This window comes from Podarcis raffonei, chromosome 1 (genome assembly GCF_027172205.1).
Source record: "Podarcis raffonei isolate rPodRaf1 chromosome 1, rPodRaf1.pri, whole genome shotgun sequence".
NCBI lineage: Eukaryota > Metazoa > Chordata > Lepidosauria > Squamata > Lacertidae > Podarcis > Podarcis raffonei.
The window spans coordinates 59,169,332-59,187,605 of NC_070602.1; the positions used below are offsets into that span (position 1 = coordinate 59,169,332).

The window sequence follows — 18,274 nt, forward strand, 5'->3', positions numbered from 1 at the left end:
TAATCCCTTAAATAAACCTTAAAATTTACACAGACGTGATTAAGATTTTAAAACTTTGCAACAGTATTAAAGAACACACAAAATTAAAATGTTATGTAAACTTAAGTAACAAGAGCCTCCTTAATAGTTTTTTTAAAAATACAATATATTACATGCTTGGTACTTGCAATGTGCCAGTACATATTTAGTATGTTTCTATACAAATAACGAACAAGAGCTTTCTTATTCCACACAACTATGAAGTCAGACATTTAATGGAATTGTAAAAATTGCTTCTTTAAGTGGTGTTTTTACAGACAATGGTGTGTGTCCTTATATATATATATTTATATATGTATATATATTCAAGCATGAAGAAGTCATCATTATGATCAAGTATTATTTCCAGAGTACACATTTATAATACCAGAAATAAGTGTTTCAATCATATCTGTTTGGGGAAAGAGTTCAACAATATTTTATACCAACTCAAAATTTATCTTCTGTTGAAACACCATGTTCTCTTTGTGGAATTGCCAGTGTTGCTTGAGATATTCTATCTGATTCATGAAAGGATGAATAAAACTCAGGAACTACAGCTGACTCGCATGATGCTTGGAAGTCATGGCAATTATCCAGAATGCTGGACGTAACAGGAACAGTGGCCTGCATGGAAGAGAAAACTAAATTATTTGCAAGTGATGAGACTGAAACAACTAAAATGTATTTTGGAACCCTGTTTGAGGCTTTCTAATACTGTAACTAAGCAGAAGAAACAGGAACAACAGAGAAGGAAACACGAAGCAGGTGAAAAGGACACTGTTGGTAAGTCTTACTAATTATCCTGTGTCAGCATACTCTATTAATGCTTTTGGTCCACTGGTAAATATTTGTACATACGGAGAGGGTTGCCAATATAACAGCCAATTTCACAATGTTATATTAGGCATCCCTTCTGTAATTTTCTAGCCCTTTCATACAATGGTACTGCTCTTTTAGCAGAGTCTGCATTTTAACAGTTTTAACCAAGTAAATCTCTACAAGCACTGGTATGCAAAGATAAAACATCATATTATACTGAAAATTTTATTGCTACTGAAAACCCACTTTTCCGACATCTGTATCCAAAGCTGTTCATGTCTTTCAGATCCTATTGTTGCTAATAAAGTTAACTCCAAATTGCTGGGTGTGGTTTCCTGCTGGCTTGCTCCTGTTACCAAATCATGTAAAATGCCCCATTGCTTATGAGCGACTGTACACTCTGGCAAGAATATGTGTTAATAACACATCAGTCTTATTTGAAACAGACTATTATTTAAAAATATGCCAGCAAGTTTGGAAAACTCAGCAGTGGCCAGAAGATTGGAGATGATCAGTCTACATCCCAGTCCCAAAGAAGGGCAGTGCCAAAGAATGCTCCAACTACTGCACAATTGCACTCATTTCACACGCTAGCAAGGTTATGCTTAAAATTCTACAAGGAAGGCTCAAGCAGTATGTGGACCGAGAACTCCCAGAAGTGCAAGCTGGATTTAGAAGAGGCAGAGGAACCAGAGACCAAATTGCAAACATGCGCTGGATTATGGAGAAAGCTAGAGAGTTCCAGAAAGACATCTACTTCTGCTTCATTGACTATGCAAAAGCCTTTGACTGTGTCGACCACGGCAAACTATGGCAAGTTCTTAAAGAAATGGGAGTGCCTGATCACCTCATCTGTCTCCTGAGAAATCTCTATGTGGGACAAGAAGCTACAGTTAGAACTGGATATGGAACAACTGATTGGTTCAAAATTGGAAAAGGAGTAAGACAAGGCTGTATTTTGTCTCCCTGCTTATTTAACTTATATGCAGAATTCATCATGCGAAAGGCTGGGCTGGATGAATCCCTAGCCGGAATTAAGATTGCCGGAAGAAATATCAACAACCTCAGATATGCAGATGACACAACCTTGATGGCAGAAAGTGAGGAGGAATTAAAGAACCTTTTAATGAGGGTGAAAGAGGAGAGCGCAAAATATGGTCTGAAGCTCAACATCAAAAAAACGAAGATTATGGCCACTGGTCCCATCACCTCCTGGCAAACAGAAGGGGAAGAAATGGAGGCAGTGAGAGATTTTACTTTCTTGGGTTCCATGATCACTGCAGATGGTGACAGCAGTCACGAAATTAAAAGACGCCTGCTTCTTGGGAGAAGGGCAATGACAGGCCTAGACAGCATCTTGAGAAATAGAGACATCACCTTGCCAACAAAGGTTCGTATAGTTAAAGCTATGGTTTTCCCAGTAGTGATGTATGGAAGTGAGAGCTGGACCATAAAGAAGGCTGATCGCCGAAGAATTGATGCTTTTGAATTATGGTGCTGGAGGAGACTCTTGAGAGTCCCATGGACTGCAAGAAGATCAAACCTCTCCATTCTGAAGGAAATCAGCCCTGAGTGCTCACTGGAAGGACAGATTGTGAAGCTGAGGCTCCAGTACTTTGGCCACCTCATGAAAAAAGAAGACTCCCTGGAGAAGACCCTGACGTTGGGAAAGATGGAGGGCACAAGGAGAAGGGGGCGACAGAGGATGAGATGGTTGGATAGTGTTTTCGAGGTTACCAGCATGAGTTTGACCAAACTGCGGGAGGCAGTGGAGGACAGAGGTGCCTGGCGTTCTCTGGTCCATGGGGTCACGAAGAGTCGGACACGACTAAACGACTAAACAACAACATTATTTAAAAGCTTACCTGCTGTAAAGAAGCTGCTGAAACTGATTTACCATTTATCTCATGACCGTACGGTGGTAAAACATTCTGTATTGCTTTCTCCTGTTTGAAGCCTACACTTTCTGAAACCAAACTAGCATGTTCTGCTCCTTGACAAACTGGGCCAGACCTAAGTACTTGATTTGCAGACATTTGTAGATTGGCTGGAATCAGTCCCAAGTGTTGTAGTGTAAAGTTCATAACTGAAGCGCTTGGGGCTTGGATCGAGTCAGCCTGGTCTGAAGTCACAGCAGTGCCATTCACCACGGAGACAGTAGCTACAGAAGATGCGGGTAGCTTTAGGTTCACAGGTGCTATATGAAAAGCAGGGAAATTAACGGCAGTAAATTCAGACGTCACTGGAATACCACCTATGAGAAGGAGAAAGAAAGAAAAAACTGTCACAAATGACAATACTTCTGCGTCAAGGAGCACAGGCCAATGTTTGGCAGGCATGAACACCAAGTCCAGCCAAACACCGGAAGCTTGGTCACAGCAGGCTTCAGATGAATGCAATTAAGCCTTGGCATAGAATATTAATGCACAAACTATCACATTATAAGAAACTTTGAAAAGGTCCTGCAACAACAAAATGACTCATCTAGAACATTGATTTAAATACATTCAATAACTGAAAAAACAACTACCCCTCAAGATCAAAACATGGAACATGTGTAGAATGTGGATGTTTGTTTTAATTGGTTTTTTCCTTTATTGTTGATTTTATTGTTTATTGTTGATTTTACTGCATTGTTTTTATGGATTGTTACTGATGATTTTATTGTTTTATTCACTTTGACCTCACCGTTTTATTCACCTCACCGCTTTGAGGTGTGTTTTTTTAAACAAAAACAATCCAGTGGCCTATCAATTTTATGAAACAAACAATCAAAAAGAAGTGCTTGAAGGAAATGAGAATTACAGGAGACAATAAGAACATTTATTTAATGAATTGTTAAATGGATAACAAAAATGTTAGCTTTTATTTGTAGTTTTGTAAGCCCTCTGTAAATGAGTTCAGAACCGTTAATACATACTGTATTGAACTGATTAAATCCATCTTCTTCAGATCACAGAAAGTGGAACCATGTGGGACAAGCCACCATTGCAAAAGCTGAATGAGGAGGGCACAGGCCTCAGGCATGTAATAGCTGTAGTTAAATTGTAGTTAAATTTCCCACCTAAAGTCCTTCATCAATAGCTGACAGGAGTCATCAGATATAAACAAGTCTGGAATATTTTAGAGGCAGAGTTAATGAATACACACCAGCAATAGGAGAACTATAAGACTTCTGTTCTGCTGCACACATCTCAGCTTTCTCCTTGTTAGAAAAAATGGTCTCATTACCAAGCTTGGTACAGTGAGGAAGAGGTATAAGGTATCCTGAAGGAAACCAAGTCTAAAGAACAAGGGGAAATGTACTGTTTATATTCACAACAATAATCAACACAAATTTCATAGGTACTGCACTGTTCCTAAACAAGAAAGGGCCAAAATAGATATGACATGGCAGAACAATGACTGGATCTCTTGATGTCTTAACAATTAAAGAAGCCACTGGGACTGAAGGAAAACATTAAGAGAACTTAGCTATGCCATTTCTAAGATGGAAAACCACCCCTCTCCGCAAAGCAACTGTTACCCATGGGTGGGTGGGGGGTTCTTCAACATTGGATCTCCAAATGATGAGGTAGGACTACAATTCCCATCATCCTGGACCATTTGCTGGCTAAGATGGGAGTTGTAACCCAATTTTTGGAACCCAAGTTTGATATTACACTTGTCCAATATTGCAATGGAGAATAATAACTTTGTAGCAGGGAAAAGATCGTAAACAACCACCACACCAATGCAGTTTTGGACCACCTCACGCTCAATTCATGCCACACTTCTATGTTTTCCTTCTTCCTCTTTTTCCACGCCACATTAAAAATGAAGACCTTATGTATATGAAGCAAAAGGCATCCCTGAATAATGATGAAAATTAAACATATTTGGGGTGGGTGGAGATAAATACAACATTCAACTTTTAAGAAAAATGCAGCTATGTGTTTGTGCTCTACAAGCATGCAGAATGCATGATTCTTTTTCATTCTGATCTCTTAAAAAAAATTTAAATGATAAAATATTTTAAAAGACCATTACTTTTCATCCTGGAGTCTTATAAAGGATAATTTTAATATGGGCAACTTACTGATGTATTATCAGTGTTGCTGGACAGTATGACATGTCCATTATTGCATTCTACAATTCTGCCCATAGATTGCACAAAACATGTGCTTTGTCCAAATAGCGATGGTCTGTCTGAAATGCAATACAGTAAATTCCAGCAGCAGTCCTTAATTAAAATATAAAAGGAAAGAGGGGAAAATGTCCATGGGCTGAAGCTGAAGATACTATATTGGTCCTGAATGTGATCTAATTTTCTTTCTTTTTTTGTAAAGATGGAGCATAAAATGCCTACTTTAAGACATTCAGTGCTCCTTTCAGAAGAGCAAAGATATAGGGCAAATGTGCTTAAGGGGAAGTATACCTTGTGTGTAGCGATTGCAAATGTTGCGGGCATCTCCTGCATTGTGGTGACGCTGTCGGGTTCCAAAAGTTCCCGTTGCCTCTGCTGCTTTGGTTGACCCTCCAAGTCTTGATCTGTTTTTTCAGATTTACTTTGTTTCACAGCTGATGAAGTTAAGGTTTCCTGGTCAAGATGCGAAGCTATGGGACATCGGGATTTTTTGCTCTCAGCAGATACTCCCTGGGGTGGGGGGTGGGGGAAATGCAAAATAACCAAAGGCTAATTTAGAGGGGGATACACACACCCATATGGATATTATTTATTTATTTATTTCAACAATTTATATACTACTTAATTACAATAGTCTCTAAGCAGTTTACAAGTAACTCAGTACAGCAACAACAAACCAGTTAAAAGTATAATATCAGAATTCAGTTAAAATGCCTTTTGGAATAAACAAAAATTTCAGTAGGTGATGGAAGTTCAACCAAAGGGCAGGCACTGTTTGACCTCAACTGGAAGGGAGTCCCATACAATTGGGCCCACAATGCTGAATGTGCGGCTCCTGGTAGATACAAGCCATGGGAGACCACTAACAAGTGACTCCCCTTCAGACCTCAGTGATTGGGCAGGGATATAATGAATCAGGTGGTCCTTGAGAGCAAAGTTGTTAAGGGCCTTGCAAGTTAAAACAAGAATCTGGAGCCTGGCCTCAGAGCATGCAGGCAGCCAGTGCTACTGGAGTTATGTGCTGGTGATAGTCTCTCCCCAACGGCACTACAGTCAGAGTGGCTGTACATGGTAATAGTTACCCCTCCCCAAATGAGGCTACCTAAGCTTCCAGTGACAAAGTTGGATTGGGGAGCAGCCCCAAATTTATTCTTTCAGAGTGAGTGAAACCCCATCCAGAATAGGCAGTCAGGCAGAGACACAGACAGACACAGACAGACAGACAGACAGACAGACACACACACACACACAGAGAGAGAGAGAGAGAGAGAGAGAGAGAGAGAGAGAGAGAGAGAGAGAAAGCATATCTCTGAATGGGTAATATTAAAGGTGCCTTCTCCCTTCTTGTTCTCCTTCTTCGCCCGCATTCTGCATGTCAACTCCATCCTCCAACACAATTCCTATTTTTCCCTTCTCCCAAGTTGAGGCTGGACTTTCCCCACCCTCTATTGCACTCCTGGAAAAGCAGCTCAAAGCACAACCGAGAGATATCCAGTTCCCAGAATTTAGTATCTATATCAAACCAGATTCTTTGAAACAAGCAACTGGCTGTCATCACTCAGAAAAACAGGAATACAGTACAGAGTAAAAAATAAATAAATGGGGAAACACGGTGCCTTGAAAACTAAGTATAAAAAGCAACTGATTGGGGCTATTGAAATTCCCAGATCTCTACACACACAAGACACTAGTCAGATTCAAGATATTCTTTACCTTAGCAAAGCTGGTACCTTTCCAAAAGGTGTCATCCTTATGTAATCCTTCCTAACAGAGGTCTATTTCATGTTTCTTTAGTCATGTTGTCACTTATTTGTTACTAAGGAGTCTTCTACCCCCTCACATTACTTGCCAATCCTGCCCACAGCAACTCCCTGCTCCCTCACCAACACCCCACCCACAAAATTAGTATAAAAAACCTCGCTACTGCCACCAAGCACCAATAATACAGAAGAATCCCAAGCTTAAAATCAGTAAAAGTAACAAGACAGAGGGAAAGTAAAAATAAGTTATGAAATTTAATCAATAGCAGAAAAGGCAGGACTAGCTTGGTCCAAGAGATTCAAGGAGGAGTGGGGAAAGGAATAGGGAATAGCTGATGAACCTGACTAAAGTGCAAAAGGAAAAGGGAGAAGTACAAGCATACTCTAGTACAGTACTTTGCTTTATCATCAAAGTGCACACAGTAAATACATTTGATATTGTTTCCAGAACATTTGATCAGGGCTAGGAAAATAGGAAACAATCCTAATGCAGCAGCTGGTTCTGTGGGCAGATGCCCCAATTTTAAAAAAGGATTTCTTCCACTCTTAATGCCTTCTGCATTCATTCAACTGAGGAATGTGATTTACTTGTATATTGCTTTGTGCTCACTAATGTTCCATCTCAATGATTGAAGACTTCTGGACACACACGTTTGGATCAACTTCTTATTAAAAAAGAGCAGCTCAATATATGGGTCACATGAGCTCTGCATTTAACAAGCCAGCCGCTAAGGAGGGCAACTGGATCTGCAATTACTGATTTGTCAGGTAGAAAATAATAGGCTTGCTCCAAAACTTAGTGCACTCTGTAATATGTGTCCCACTGTTCTGCAGCATCTAGGGCACAAATTCCCAAAGCATACTTTAGCCCATTATCTGTAAAGGGTGAAAGAAGTATGAATTACCTTTCCATGCCCCTCCCCAGCAGAAGATGCTACATCATGTTAGTGTGTGTGGCAGCAGTTCTGAATATACCTGCCAGTTGGAAGGAGGCAGGCCCAGATCCAGTGCTCTTTTTCTAGAAAGAGGTGCTCACCACAAACGTCTCCCTTGTTCTCTTAGAATGGCAACGGCACCCACCTGAAAGGTTCTGGAACTGAGTTCTGGTGAGTTCCTGCTGAAAAGAAGCCCTGCCCAGAGCTGTAACTCATCCAAAAACACAAGACAGCTTCTTCTGAGGCTGGGTAACTGCTGTCCTTCTATATGGGGAGTTACTGGATGCTCCAATACCACAAAAGCAAAGCTACCTGGAAGTTAAAAGGGAGCCTGAGCAGATGGCCTCCTCCATAAGGTTAGGGTTGCCATATTTCAAAAAGTGAAAATCCGGACACAAAAGTTGTTGGGCCAAAGTTGTTGAGTTTTTCCTTAGCTTTGCCAAAGGTTAAGCTTTTTTTCAGCAAAAGTGCAAAAAAGGAGTTTTTGAGCTATTTTGAAGGGAAATGACCAAAAACAACACTGGCAACATGGGTTGCCATATGTCTGGACACTGCTTCTGACTGCAGTATTCCAGGTATGTCCGGATGTATGGCAACCCTACATTAGGCTTGCAATACGGATGAATGGGGAGGAGGAAATGAATTTGGCACTTTGGGAGTTGGCAAGAACTTTTTCAGCTGTTGTTGTTTTAAAAAAATAATACTACTATATTTCTTAAGCTGTTTTCTTTCTCTGCTCCTAAGGCTTTATGTAGAAAGAGAGTGGAGGTCAGGCAGTCAGAAGGGGAGCTCTACTGATAGTGTGGCTACCTGTGGCACAGCTGAGATTTGAAAAATCTGCCACTGCCACTGCTAAAGGTAGGCCCTGTGCATGAACATGACTCACAGGAACCCTTAACTATTGAATTGATTTTTCACAGCGACCAATTAGAGAGCCCTATCACATGCATTTCATGCCTCAGCCACCCATTTAGTATTTGGAAAGAGTGTGCACTTTAATACAGCTTACCAGTAGCACATCATGCAGCGCCGCTTCTTCACTCACACATTTTTTCATTGGACTGCCCTCCATTCTACGTCTCTTAAAATGTATCTCAGGCACCACGTCATCCTTTGTACCTTCTTGCTCCTTCGCCAGCCAGAGGTCCTGGCCTTTACCTTTAGCACAGGAAGCACTTCCTTCTCCATTGCTGCCACTGTCTTCAATAAATATTTTACCGGGGGCTATTTGGGAACTGGGCTCCATGGGAGACTTACTTCCAGCCACATTAGCACAGTGGACAGGCCGCACCGTGAAACTTGGATTGTATGCTGTCACTAGCTGTGTTTGGGAAGGGTGCAGATATAATGCATAGGGCACATTGGGATGGAGAGGTAGCATTGCTGGAGGTACCGAGTTGTGGATCAGAGGTAGGATCTCAGCCTGAGAAGGTAACAAGAATGGTTTAGGCTTCAAACGAGTTTTGGGTGGCAGACCTAGAGGGGATGGCAAAGTAGAATGTTCCAATTTCATTCTTCTCTTCTTGAAATCCCTAAGAAAAGAAATCCACAGCATTAAAACCCTTGCATCCAAAATGGCTCCGCCAATGCAATACAGTAGAATTGGCTCTGCTTATTTAGAAAAGAAAGCACTGCCAAACATTAAGTCATGCTCTTCTTACACCAAATATGTTAATTTTAGTCCTTTTGTTGAGGAGTTGTGTTAGTAAGTGTGATATGCTGCTGGAGGATTCACCTAGCTGGGAAATTTTGCCTTCAATAGGCAGGCTTTGTACGCATCTCTTCTTTTACGAACATACCTTGACTGTTCATCCAGCTGCTGTTTGCATATTGTTGCAAGTTGAGCCATCTTGCTTGGAAAGCTTGGTGGAATTTGACCTTTGGGAGAAGAGATAAATAAAGAGATTTCACTAAAACCGTACTGTTTGCATAGCTTGAGGATGACCAATTCATGGCCTTCCAGAGTCCATCACTAGAAGGACAACACCTTATGGTACTGCTCCTAAGGTGTTGTATACAGTTAGTCTTGTGGCCTGGATTAGGCCACCAACACAGCCATTGCCACAGTGGGACATAGGTTTACATGAAGCTGTCATATTAAGAGCATTTTGATCCGACACAGCACCTCCAAGGACTCAAGGTTTTTCAGCGCCTTGCTACTCAAAGTCATCAGCTGGAAATGCCATGGATGGAGCCTACTACACTTCAAAGCTTCAAAATGGAACCTGTGACTGCACCTAACACCATTACCCATTAGTCTTTCCAACCCAAGTATAGCACATAGCTTCCACTTTGTATAAGTCTAGCCAAACTTACTATGGCTGCTCAGGAGCAGACAACTCAAGAGATTGCAAGATATACTGGGGTTTGTTTGTTTTTCTGCACTAAGGCATTAAGCAGAACCATTCAACATTTCAATAGCATCTCCGGAATAACACTGAATAGAGTTTACATTTCAACTACGTACTTGCATTTTTCTTGACGGGGCTGCTTGGAGCAGATCTAATTTTCCTCTGATTGCTTTGCGCACCCTTTGCCAATTTCATTAAAGATGGGTGCCGTATGAAGCCTTGCTTGCTTCTCGTAGGGAAGAGGTTCTTGGAACAATGCTCTTTGGAAGACTTCCTTTCCGCAGGATGAGATGAAGCAGTCGCAGTGGGTGTAGATACAGGCTGTGCAGCTATAAATTAATTGCACACAAAATTGTTATTAAGCCTTTGTTTTCGCAGAACTATTGGGAAATGGTCACATCTACATATAAGTGGAAAATGCCTTTCACAAAGCGCCTTCTTTGGTTGGTAGCAGCAAAGAGCAGTGGATAAGAAAGCTTCACCATTACAATGACAGGTGGCGGCCATTTTAGGTGAGTCCAATTGACATGCAACCACTGACATGTATCCACCGACATGTGGGTCCTTTTGGACCCCGGAAGAGGGAGGAATAGTGGCATAATGGGGCACACTTACACACATTCTGCCAATGCATGCTTTGACCTGGAACAAAACCCCTGCGGAAACAGGGAATTGCCTGCAATTCTAGAGTACAGAAGTAACAGTCAACCTACCTAGAATCTCTGAAAAAACATCTGGTCCTGTCCATTTAAATGCTGGTTTGCGACCCTTCTCTTCTGTAACGTGAACCTTCCTGATGAGCTCAAGGCTACTGAGAACATTTGCAATATCATACAGCCTTCGAATTTTAGCTGAAATAAGTTGAAAAGACTAATGAAAATGCAGTACTACTACATCACCATTAAGCAGAGGTTCAGTACTATGAAAACATCAGCCTTCTTCTCCTATTCGTCCAAATGGTGCTTTAACTTAGCTGCAGATTGCTGTCTCATCTGAACACAGAACTGTAGCTATGGTTAAACCGCTGCAGGCCATTGGCTTGTTTCAAACAAGAGATGAGGAACCTGTGGCCCTCCAGTGTTGGACCATTTGCCAATGTTACATATTTCTGTTTCAAACTAGCCATAGTTGATATAAGGCACAGCTTATCAGTTTGTATAACACAATAAACTGCAGTTAACCGAGTGGAAGTAAAGGCTCCCAAATTCTTCCTGGCTGTGCAGGAGGATAGGAGTAGGTAGAGAAGGCTGGGCTCATTCATGACTTGCTTAGCCAGTTAAGCAATGACAGCCTGTCCACGAATTATGAGGAGGCCAACATCATATACTGGTCGAGTTCAGGAGTCACTATCTAGGTCCAATCAACCAGTTTACTGAACCGAAAGAAGGTGTGTGTTTGTGCATTCAATCCTACTTTTGTGTGCCTGGCTTGTTAGATACCCTGGTTCTTAAACCACAGCCTCCCAGTATGGACATCATAGGAAACTGTGATTTAGAAATCATGATATCTTCAAAGATGAGCAAAGGAGAGGGAACATGGGGACACATTATTTGAGTTTATTCTAATAAATCAGTTTCATGGGCCACCACTGGGCCAAACCTGGCCATTAAGAGCTAACGTCTAAACCCACCTGGGAACATTTGTACTAAGGGCATACTAAGTTGCAAAACACCTACATTTTCAGCATGCTATCTTATTTTTTTTCATATTTTTAGTCTTGTATTGATGGGCTACAGGAAAAAGTGTTTAAATACGTAAAAATTAAGACACTTAGGCCAAGCACAGTATAGAGAAGATATGTAAATAGCCATTTCTGCCACTTACTTTTAAACTTGCTTTTATCCAAATACTCAACATGGTCTTCACCAATCAAAATTTTAGCAGCGACTTCAAGATTCACAACTTGGGGGGTTGAAACAAGAAACAGCATCACAAATTTCTGACTCATCACCCGTAAAGACTTGTCTTTACGACTGTTTACTGAAGCTGTACGGAGAGATAACCATGGCAGAATATAATCCAAGTCATGAGAGCTTTGAAATCATTGTTCCTAACTCGCCTAGGCTTCAGGTTCACCCACTCCCCCCAATAAATGTTTCCATGCAGATTCCATTTGTTTATTTAAAGGATTTATATGCTGTCTTTCTAAAGAAAAAATGATTTGCTGCCCAGTCAGGGTACTATACAAGCCAATCATAAGGAGAGTTAAAAACTAATTAATCCAACTAATTAATTAAACACTGCCCCAGATGCAAGCATTTGGAACCAACCAAATTCAAATCGTAGAAGATACTGGCATGCCAAAACTAGAAAGCAAAGATGTACCTGCTCGAAACTCCATCCCAGGAAGTTCCACAAAACAGATGTCTGTATGGTCATTTGGCCTAACATGCTTTGCCATCAACTGAATCTTCTGGTCATCCCCTTCAGGCTCTTCTTCATATTGTCTTCTTTTAATCAGCTCAACTTGCTGACTATAGTTGTTCTCCTCAGCCACTTTTTTCAAAATCTGTAGTGTTTTCTTAAGATTATGACACCCATGCCAAGAATACCTGTTTTTGGCAAGTCGGCTCACCATGTGAAGACTTTCCAGGACATTCATTATGTCATAGATGCGCCTGCGTTCAACATCTGTAAGAAGGGCAATTTTAAAAAATTTATTTTCCACCTGCTTTTTAATCCTGTCACATTCTGGAAGGTGGGTAGACCCTCATGATTATATCTTCCTTCCCCGTGAAAACCGGAGGACTGGAAAATTGAAGACTGTGCTCTTTCCACATAGTCTGCCTCGCTATAACATGCCCCGTTCCAAATTCCTGGTTGCTGTAAGGAGCTGTAAGGTTGCTGTAAGGACCTGTATGATGACCTTCAGCTGGCAGCCCAGCTGCCTCCATATCTGGGCAGGGATAGCCTAATTTCTGTTTTCTATGCCCTTGTAACCTCTATGTTAGATTACTGCAATATATGGGGCTGCCTCTGAAGACTCTTTGGAAACTTCAGCAGGTGCAGAATTCAATGGCCAGGTTGCTCACTGGGGCAAGATGGTTTGAGCATGTAACACCAGCCCTGGACTGACTGCCAATTACTTTCCAGGCCCAATTCAAAGTGTTGGTTTTGATCTGTAACTTTCCAGGCCCAATTGTTGGTTTGACCTCTAAAGCCTTGAATGGCTCAGGACCGCAATAGCTCAAGGGCCGCCTTTCTCCATATGAACCAACCCAGACCTTGCACTCATCATCTGAGGCCCTTCTCCATATGCCCTCTCCATGAGAGGTCCAGAGGGAAGCAACACAAGAATGGGCCTTTTCTGCAGTGGCTCCCCAGTTGTGGAATGCTTTCCCCAGGGAGGCTCGTTATATATCTTTAGGTGCCAGGCAAAAACATTTTCCTTCTCCCAGGCCTTGGGCTGCTTAAACAATCTGTGGCTTTTAAAATGTGATGGGGGTATTTGGGGTGGGTGGGGAGGGTATCATGTTATGTGTCTTGTCAAAATACAGTATAAAATCTGCCCTTTGATCTTTGGATGAAGGACAGTATATAAATTTAGTAAATAAATAAAAACTGTAGTTATTAATGTAATAACCTATTAGTATCAGCTACAGTGAGAGTATAAGGATCATAGCTGTCAACTTTTCCCTTTTCTTGCGAGGAATCCTATTCGGAATAAGGGAATTTCCCTTAAAAAAGGGAAATGTTGACAGCTATTATTAAGGATACTGAAACACATTATAAAGTTGTTTATAAGAATTACCAAGACTCTAATCAATCGCTTATCATTTTGAACAGCGTGAAGTGAGTTTTGCTTTTTCCAGTAATAAACACCGGATCTTAGTCCCAAACTTACTAAGCTCTTCTGCTACTTCATCAAGGCAAATTTCATTGTTCTTAGAGATGTCGGGATAACTAGGATAGCGAGCTAAAAATTTGTGACAAAGCAACCCTAGGCTTTTCTCTTTACGGCTGGGTTGAGATTTTTCATATTCGTCTCCTGACAAATGGTCCTGCGGAAAGAAAACAATGCAGAAACACCAATTGGTAACGCCTTACACGAAAAAATATTAAGATTTGACAGATTTAGTAACAGCATTTCTGGCCAATGCGCAATGCCAAGTGCCTTCTTGGTGACAGCTGGTGAGCCTCAAAATAATAGAGTTGCCCTGAAGCGTCTGCTATGCACACACTATAATCTCTAAAAATAACTAACACTCCAGATTTGAGGTCTAGCACAAAATACTGAAACAAACCAAAGCTGAGCTACTTTTCAAGTGCATACTTAAGTTTTGAGTACAGCGCTCAATAATATTTATAGCGATAAGAAGACAAATGTTTTACCTCAGGGATTTCATTTCTGCTGTCTGACAATCTTTTTTCCTGTTCTCGATTTCTAATCTCAGGACTAGCTGCGCTGATTAGCATTTTCAGGTTAGCTGTCGGTGTCCATGGGTCTCCAGGAGAGATTTCATTAGGCTTGGGTGGCGTTGTCAGATGGCCAGAAGCAGGAGGCGGCTTCTCTGCCAAAAGCCAGTTGGAGGTCGCTGCCTGTTTCAGAGGAGTTTTCAATGTGCTTTCATGTGGTTCAAAAGACCAATTTTCCTGAGCCAAAAAGAAATGAAACTGTGTGACTCGAGATCAGCAATGCCAGGCATAAAAGCAATATGAAAACAAAGCTGTTTTTAATCAATAAACCAACGAATGTCATGTGGAAATCAATCAAGTGCCTGTTGTCAAAACAGTAGTCTGCAATGTTTTCAGACCTGGGACCCACCTTTAGCCCAAACATGTAAAGGACACATTCCTTTACATTTTGCCATGTATTTTTATGGTGGTAGTTGTGACCCATCTTCGATCAGGCTGCAGTATACCACTAGTTGAAAACCACTGTGTCAAAACTTTCACCTGTTTAGTTCCTAGGGGATTTTATCAGACTTCCTATGTATTTCAGTCAGTCTTGATTGTTTTGCTTTAGGGCAGAAATACATGCTGCAGTAAAAGAAGGCTGCAGCCAAACCCTTACCCCGCATAATGTGTACAATTTACCTGTGTTTTGATATACAACATCATGCATTTCTACATGACAGAATGTTGGGGACAAAATTGGATGGTGTCAAAACATAATTAAGTTTTGTTGTCTATTTTATATTTGCTAACAAAGCAAAAAGTGTAAACAAGTTCCTGATAAAGGGAGAAAAAAATAGCTGAAGAACGTAACAGCAGGCCTGTGGATAAAATCAAGCGCCTATCTAAACCAGCATTCTCTTCTCACAGTGGCTTATACCAGGAGACTCATTTAACTAGTGAACATGAGAATTATATGAAGAAAACTTAAGTTAGGAATAACATATTTTGGCCAGCTAATTTCAAAGTCAAAGGAGTAGCCATTTTTAATGCTGATAAAATACAATGAGTTAAACTGATGGGGTTTTGTTTCTACCCATTGCTGGGTCTGGAACTTCCTTCGATAATAGCTTCACAAGTGACTTGTCTCTGTACAGATGCAGAGAACAAAATGACTAAATGTTAGTGAAGGTAACTATTCTTCAGGTCCAGTTCTTTATCAAGACTGAAGTAAAACCAGATTGTTAAACCAAACAACAAACAGAAGATGCCAAGCGTAGTGATGGCTGCTCATATGTAATTTGCAATTCTTAACTTTATTTTAGAGCTTTGTCATCCACAGTCCAATGAGCAGCAACCTCTAGCCAATACTTGCTATACGGTAGATAAAGTGGGAGATAGGTTACCTTGTCTTCAGCATTCATTTTGCCACTGCAAGCTTTTCTCTTATTCATATTCATTTGAATTAAATAGAATAAGGGCTTTGTTGCTTGGGCAACCTTTACAGCATTCTTTGAGAAGAATAAAAAAGGAAAATTAGTTTATATATATGCACTTAACAAAACAAAAAACAGAATACTGGTAGATCAAAGTCTGTGATGGTACAGTGACCAGTGTTGGACTTAGGATTTAGAAAACAGAGTTCAAGTCCACACTGAGCCAGTTAGCTTTCTAGGTGACCTCAGGAAACTCTCTAAGCCTAGCCTACCTCACAGGTTGTTGTGGCAAAAAAATGGGGAGGGGGCGAGCCATGTATGCCACCTTAATCTCCATGGAGGAAAGGTGGGGTGATGATGACATCATTTTACCAGAGATGCTGAAACAAATTTGATGTGGGAATACTGGTGCAAGACCTCTAGAATGAGAACTCTGGCCATTCATTCAGATGACAAATGTGCCACACAGCAGTAAGCACCTATATTCAGAAGGCCAACTAAGTTTAGGTGGACTTACTCCATAGGCAGCATGCTTAGGATTGCAGGGTTATAAAAAGATTTCCCAACTCCATTGTTAAGAATGCGTCTACATGAGTCTTATTCTCATATTGCTAAATTTGTCTTCCTATGGTCACATGTCTTTACACGAAGGGGACTGGTGCAATTTGCTGATGCATGTGTCTAGATTTGCACTAGTTTTGTTTAATCCTGTTTCAGGTTTCTTGCTTCAGTCAAGTTGGTGATTGTGAAGTTGCCAAATCAGCATTATTACATAAAAACAATAAAGAAAAATATTTAATAAAGGCTGATGATCAGAAACTGCAGCATGAGACTTCTGTCCAAACTGGTTGTAGGAAGGTCTGTACCAACCTTCACAAATCTGGTGCACCCTAGATGTTTTGGACTACAACTTCCACCAGCCCCCACTGGCATTCAGGCAGGAACAGCTAGGCGTTGTAGCCCAAAACATCTAGGGTGCACCAGACTGGCAAACACTGGTAAATATCTGTTTAGCAGGCTGTTCGCACCATTTACTGGCAGAATGGATAACCACAGATTACACAACATGGTAGGCAGCACATCACCACCTTCTTGCAGCCACAGCAGATTGACTCCAAGGCTGCCAGTCTGCACATATCTTTAGTGTTTTGATGACTGCAGTGTATGTCATCCAGAATACAACCCACCCCCTAATCCCGGTCAAAGGTGAGCCTTCCTTCTCTGGAAAACATTCAAGGACTGCCACTAGTTTATCAAGCTGAGTGGCTTTCTTTTCCCAGTCCCAGCAGTTCCCAGACATTTTTTTAAAGTACTGTGGAGCAAAGGTACATGTTTTGTGGGGCACCTGTGTTGTGAAATACAGAATTATATAGATTTTTTTAACTTGCAGGCCTGTGATATTATGAAATAAAGCACCAGTACTTTAAAAGAAACAGCATTGGATAGTTGTGTCTGTTGAAAGGGAAAACGGCACCATTTCACTTTCTCTGAAATACATTTACATATACATATATATATTTATGCAGCAATGATATTCTGCCCAGTGGTACAGCAGCTATCATGGTTGTTGGAGGAACTGAATCTGGCAAGTGTGCCCTGTGCTACCTCCAAGGTCCAATTCATTGCTATTTGTTACAAATCACAGAAGCAGAAGCCGGTTGTAGCAAAAACGAAGCAAAGAGCCCCAAGATACCATAAAAATGTACAAAGCTTATCACACTTTCACAGGATAGAGGCTCCTTAATCAGATACCACCAAAGAATGGTGCATCTGTCAAAGTACAAGACAATCAGATTTGAGTTTAATATCGTCAAGGTTACTGACTTCAGCAAGCACGGTTTAACCATTACGCAGCACTTTTTAAAATAAATAAATAAAAAGGATCCCGCTGGTACAACCCAAACCTTATTGTCAACACCCCCCAAAACGCCCACATTTAAAATCACCTTTTTGCGGGCTACTTTCTCAAGCACGCCCCCCACGTCTCCTCTGCTTCTGCTACAGCTCCTTCTCTGCCAGTCACTCACCACCCCCCTTACTCCTCCACTTCAACTTTCCCCTCCTTCCAGCCCCGGGATTCCACCCGCGCTCTTTCGTTCGGGATAAGCTCCTCCCACCCTTCGGGCGCATGGCGCCTCTGATTGGCTCTTGGTGGGAGCGGGGCGGAGACCTGCCCTGATCCAGTTTAAATCGTTTGGCGGCACCAACCCCGCGAGCTGAATAATCCCCGCCCCGCCCTTACCTACCTTTTTTTTGTGTGTGTGTGTGAGCTCCCCCCTCACTTTCGTCCTCACTTAGGGGGAATCTCGGGCGCGGCAGGGCGGTCGCCGTTCAGACGAAACGCGCGCCATCCCCTCCCTCGCTAGGCTGAAAGCTGCTGGTCCGCCCGTGTCAGCGATTTGAATTTGGCCCGCGGAGGGCGGAGAAGGTGGGCGTGGAAAGGAGCGCGGAGGAGGCGAGCCCCCTCAGCCAATTGGAGCGCGGAGGCTCT

General features: G+C 41.6%; 1 protein-coding gene across 2 annotated transcripts; it reads right to left on the reverse strand.

Annotated features, from left to right (window-relative positions):
* Positions 1–335: 335 nt before the first annotated feature.
* On the reverse strand, positions 336–17,810 carry E2F8 (E2F transcription factor 8). Of its 2 annotated transcripts, XM_053388908.1 has the most exons (14): positions 17,730–17,810; positions 15,754–15,858; positions 14,345–14,605; positions 13,857–14,013; positions 12,338–12,643; positions 11,837–11,998; positions 10,726–10,863; positions 10,129–10,341; positions 9,461–9,539; positions 8,671–9,193; positions 5,258–5,476; positions 3,991–4,123; positions 2,706–3,094; positions 336–645 (listed from the first exon to the last, which is right to left on the reverse strand). In XM_053388908.1, exons 2-14 carry the CDS (start codon positions 15,805–15,807, stop codon positions 469–471), a joined length of 2,811 nt encoding a protein of 936 aa, XP_053244883.1. In that variant the 5' UTR covers positions 15,808–15,858; positions 17,730–17,810; the 3' UTR covers positions 336–468. The 2 variants fall into 2 exon arrangements, with proteins under 2 accessions (XP_053244883.1, XP_053244893.1); XM_053388918.1 differs by lacking the exon at positions 17,730–17,810 and having other exon boundaries at positions 11,837–11,914.
* Between the last annotated feature and the right edge of the window lie 464 nt (positions 17,811–18,274).

What these genes read in the sequence shown, in the direction of transcription:
- E2F8 (XM_053388908.1), bottom strand. Translation starts at nt 15,807, where the DNA reads ATGAATATGAATAAGAGAAAAGCTTGCAGTGGCAAAATGAATGCTGAA. An exon ending in TGGGATGGAGTTTCGAGCAG is followed by an intron (nt 11,999 to 12,337) that starts GTACATCTTTGC and finishes CTCTCCGTACAG; the next exon opens with CTTCAGTAAACAGTCGTAAA. An exon ending in CCCCGTCAAGAAAAATGCAA is followed by an intron (nt 9,540 to 10,128) that starts GTACGTAGTTGA and finishes CTTCTCCCAAAG; the next exon opens with GTCAAATTCCACCAAGCTTT.